General features: G+C 59.8%; 2 protein-coding genes across 2 annotated transcripts; one reads left to right on the plus strand and one right to left on the minus strand.

The window, feature by feature from the left end:
- Positions 1-398: 398 nt before the first annotated feature.
- SDRG_12791 (hypothetical protein) lies at positions 399-746 on the minus strand (the record flags this gene model as incomplete). Its single annotated transcript, XM_008618872.1, has 1 exon — positions 399-746. One exon carries the CDS (start codon positions 744-746, stop codon positions 399-401), a length of 348 nt encoding a protein of 115 aa, XP_008617094.1.
- A 410-nt stretch (positions 747-1,156) lies between these two features.
- Positions 1,157-3,354, plus strand: SDRG_12792 (hypothetical protein). The gene has a single exon (XM_008618873.1). It carries the CDS (start codon positions 1,181-1,183, stop codon positions 3,242-3,244), a length of 2,064 nt encoding a protein of 687 aa, XP_008617095.1. The 5' UTR covers positions 1,157-1,180; the 3' UTR covers positions 3,245-3,354.
- The last annotated feature ends 1,535 nt before the right edge of the window (positions 3,355-4,889 follow it).

Here is a 4,889-nt window from a genome sequence, read left to right on the forward strand (position 1 = left end):
GGGGCCTCGCTAGCGCCGTTATTGACGTGGCAGCTCGCATGGCCGTTACTGACGTGGCAACCTCACAGGACCGTGAGCAATCCCGTCTACAAATGCTGTATTGCGCACCTCGTCGCTCATCGCGTGCAAAAATTCAGGCGCGAGCGACGCCGTGCCAAAGCTCGCAGCAAACTGGAGCGTCGCAGCGCCGTCCTCACCAAGAACATACTTGAGCACGACGGCGCCAAAGCGACCAACCTCGCCACCTTGGTCGCCGAAGATCTTGACGCTGACGGCTGTGTGGATCTGGACGCTATTAATGTACGCCAGCCGGACTTGGCAATCTTCCAGTGCATTCGTGCGTTTGAGTTCCTCCAGGATGCGTGCGTTGTGCTGGAGCTCGACCACAAGAACCGGCCTTACACTTCGCCATCGAGCGTGAGATCCTGGGAAGGTCCAATGGAGAACGCATCGGAAATGCCGACCGTCTGGATGCCAAGATCACCAGTCGTGCTGCGCAGCGCCTGCGCGCGACAGAGGGTACGTCGGACGAAGAAGATCGCAGCCAGCGTCGCTGAATTCCGAGGACCGCCATCGAACGTGGCACCGAAAACGACGTGGAACTGGCGGCCGTTGAGCGTCTCGTCATCACGCCACGCGATCAGCGGCTCGCTGCGCGCAATGAGCATCGGAGACATCTCGCCATCGTGGGCGCAAAAGACCTTGGCGGCAGTCTCAAGCCCGTCGAAAGTGAGTGTACCGTCCATGACGTCACCCTCTGGCATCGAAGCAGCGATAGTTGATGTCGAGGGCTTCAGAGCAGACTCCAGTGGGCTTGGTTTCTGCATATTAAGTAGATCGAGCAACCGACGCGTGAGGAATTGCAAAAATGAACAAGGGAGCAAAATCCCGCCCTGTCCCAGCGGCAACTTGGCGGCTTGCCCGAGAGCAAGTCCGCTGCAGTAGGACATCTACCAAGTCGTTTACGATTGTTCGCAACAAAACGGTAGGTCACCCAGCATACGTGGACCGTGTTGGCTTCGCTACACGACTGTGGTCAATTTTATTGGCGGATTCTGAACCTACAGAAGTACAGACTGGGTGTTTTGCGACGCAAGGAGCCGAAACGAACTTTTCGAGAGCGGAGCTGCGAAACCACTCTCATTTTAGAACTCGGCTCCCGTTAAGCAAAGAGGCTCCAATGGTCGCCATCTACTACAAGGTCAACTCGTATGTCTTCGTCTTGCCGGAGCAAGCTCCGCAAGGGCAACTCCGTTGGCCGGTTTACGCGAAGATCACGAAGTCGAAGCGCGCGCGCTCCAGAGCCACGTACATTGACTTGACTACGGTGGCCACGGAGAACGCGCCGGCGAAAATGCTGGAGCTTTCCGTGCGGGGCCGCCCGCTTCCCGTGGTGCAGCGTGCGGAAGCTGAAGTTCACCGGCTTGGCCTTTGGCTTCGCCAGTTCGTCATCTGCAAGCACGACGACAAGGTTCATGTGGGCCAAGTCCGGGGTTACGACATGGCGACGGAGTCTCTTTCGATCCAAACCATATCGGGTCGTATCGAGGTTCCCCGTGACAATGTGCGCTCGTGCGCCGACGTCAGCGCGTTGATACTATGGCGGTTGTCGTCGCCCACAGGCACAGCCCGTCAAGTGTCACGTCATTGGGCCGCGGCCGTGCGCATGCAAGTCGCAATTCGCGACCGGCTCACTGATCTCGGCCGGACGTCGTCGAACATATTGGACGTTCTGGACGACATCGTGCCACGCGACGCAGTGCCGCCTCCACACGCAAGCGTCGCCATCGTAGCTCCAACAACGGGCAAACTGGTCGACGTGGTGGTGCAGCATGCCGTCGACTTTGTCTTTTGGACGACAGCAGATCGCCGGGGTCTCCCGCCGCGCGCCTTTGGCGAGGAATACTGGGAGCCGCGGATGACGCCCGACGTGGATGACGGTTCCGATGACGCCGCATCCAACCGCGACGATCCCGATTCGGACGCGTCCAACAGCAGCGAGCGCTCGTCGGCATCGCAGGGAGAAGACTTGGACGATGCCTCGTCGGTGTTCTGGGGTACAAACCATCAAGGCACACCCCAGGATCCGAAGTTTGGGCGGGCGGACAGTGAATTTTGGAGTGGCGCGACTGGCCCGGCGGCATCAGCGAGCGGTCGCCCCGTCCTCAATCAGCCCCACCTCTCAGCAGACCCTCGAGCATGGGACACAGCCGGCGCGTATTTGGTCCGGGCTCGTCGTATTGCGGCCGGACGTGACGCCAAGCGAGCTAGCACCGATTTTGTACCCAAACGCACCGAGCAGGCCATCCATGCTCTCATCACGTCTGCCGAGTACTTGTCCTCACCGCCTTCCGACTTTTTCCGCTCGGTCCTTCACGAGGAGCTCTACTTCTTTCGCTATCCCAGCGTGCTGCGGGCCCTCTATTCCTTCAACTTTGACGAGGGCCAGCTCTCGATCTTGCACTTTCAACGTCGCTCTGTGGGCGACATGCGGACGTGGACCAAAAACAACCGAAGCATTCGGCAAGACTACTCGTCGAAGGCTCTGCTTCCCGAGGCCGAGCTGGCGGGGCCTCCGAGCTCTGCCATCGAGGGTGCATTGACCAACTTATCTCTCTACGCCGCGACGTTTTGCCACCGGCGCGTGCAACAGTTCATCGCCAAAGGCATTTTTACCGTACAAGCGCTCGTCGCGTCGAACGTTGTCACGACGGACACGGCGGACGACCTAGTGGAATGGATTGACTCGATATTCTCTCGGTTCACGGCAAACCTCCATCGCGATGTCACGGGCTCGTCATCGATGTCTTCTCACGAGGAGACCCACAAACTCTTCAACCGCGATTCCATCGAGCTTGATCGCCTCTTCAAAGTCACGACCACACGCAAGGCTGAGGAGTTTGAGGCTTTCAAGGCATCAACTCTGGCAACTCTCGAGCAACTCATGAGCGCATCCGATCCGAGCCGCAGCGCGGGCGCGTTCAAAAACGACAATGGGCGCGCGGGTCACACGGACGTCTCGCATGAGAAGGTCGAAATGTCGTCGGAGGTCTACAACAAGCTACCCAGGCAAGCCAGCAATGGTATCTGCTGTCGCTTTCTCTCCGCTCGTGGATGCGACGGGTCGACCGAGTGCGCCGACGCAAACCGCATCAAGCGGCCACACTGTTTGCCAACGATGCGTTGTGGAATACATTACCAAGGCCTACGGTGGGCTCATCCAAGTCTTTACCGCGTTGCCTGAGTCGGTTTGAAGGCGCCGGGGTGGGGACGGGAGCCCACCTGGCGTAGCAAATTCCCGCAGAGGCCGAGCCAGTGGAGGTGCCACCTCAACCACCGCCGGCATGGTCATCAAGGCTTCAAGGTGGTCGAGGAGGTGGTCTTCAACGGGCTCGCGCTGTCGCATCTACCACCAACACACCGTCCACGCAGCCAACTCAATGGACGAGTACAAATTTCCATCTCGGCGCCGTGCATGGACCTCGGTCCAACGGCCGCTCGCAGGCACCGTCCATGGATCTGGTATTCAGCGGTAGCCAAAATGAGCCGTGCATGGACATCTCGACCAAGGATATTTCTGACGCACCGTGCGTGGACCTCGGACCAACGGTGGCGCAGCGGTGTCGTGCATGGACCTCGGGTCCAGCGGCCGCCAACTTTTGCCGTGCTTGGTTTCGATCAGCGGCTTTTCGGGCGCACCGTGCATGGACCTCGGACCAACGGTGGCGCAGCGGTGTCGTGCATGGACCTCGGGTCCAGCGGCCGCCAACTTTTGCCGTGCTTGGTTTCGACCAACGGTACTTCTGACGCACCGTGCATGGACTTTTAGACCAACGGTGGCGTCGCGGCGCCGTGCATGGACCTCGGTCCAACGGCCGCTCGCAGGCACCGTGCATGGATCTTGTATTCAGCGGTAGCCAAAAAATGTGCCGTGCATGGACATCTCGACCAGCGGTACTTCTGACGCACCGTGCATGGACTTTTAGACCAACGGTGGCGTCGCGGCGCCGTGCATGGACCTCGGGTCCAACGGCTGCCAAAAAATTGCCGTGCTTGGTTTCGATCAGCGGCTTTTCGGGCGCACCGTGCATGGACTTTGAGTCCAACGGTGGCGCAGCGGCGCCGTGCATGGACCTCGGGTCCAACGGTCGCTCATGCGCTGCACGCTCATCAAATCTTACTATGATGTCGGCGCTCATGCTTCGAGATTGTAGACAAAGCGCATTAGCCAGGCGACTCAACTTTCTCTACGTCAACTGGCGCAAAGCGCACCTGCTCACGGCGCCTTGTGCGGCACCGCTGCACTGCGATCTCCTCTTACGTGATGAACTTGGCCGATGGCGAATCGTGGCGCTGGCTCCCGACCCCAACTCGTTGGCGATGTATGGATCGCGACGAGGGACCCACGAAGCGCACGGAGCCAGTTTTTATGCGCGACTTCGACAACCCACAGCAGCGCTCACTCTTGGGGGCTACGCTACTGGGTTTCTCTCCCCGCACAGTCAGACAAGTTTCCAAGCCGCGAAGCACGCTACCACGGTCAAGGACGCCCGTCATGGCCCTCGAGCAACGTTCTCAACTCGAAGGCGACGGGCACGAGGTCAACGCCGCATCACCACGCGCCAACGCGGACCAGCGGTGCACCGGCGTCAACATCGGCTTGTCGTTGTCTGGGTGCCCTGGTTTCCCGGTCCCGGCATGGTGGGCGCTGCAGAGACTCTCGTTTGGCTGAAGCAACCGAGACCGACAATTCTGCGCAGGCGACGTGCAATGAGAAGCCAGCCAACACATCTCAGTTCATTCAAGCAGCTCATCCGCGACGGTGTGCGACGCCTCGACAAGACCCCACCAAGTACTCAACGCACTCGCTTCGCAGCGGCGGGGCCCCC

This window comes from Saprolegnia diclina (assembly GCF_000281045.1).
Source record: "Saprolegnia diclina VS20 unplaced genomic scaffold supercont1.52, whole genome shotgun sequence".
Taxonomy (NCBI): Eukaryota; Oomycota; class Saprolegniomycetes; order Saprolegniales; family Saprolegniaceae; genus Saprolegnia; species Saprolegnia diclina.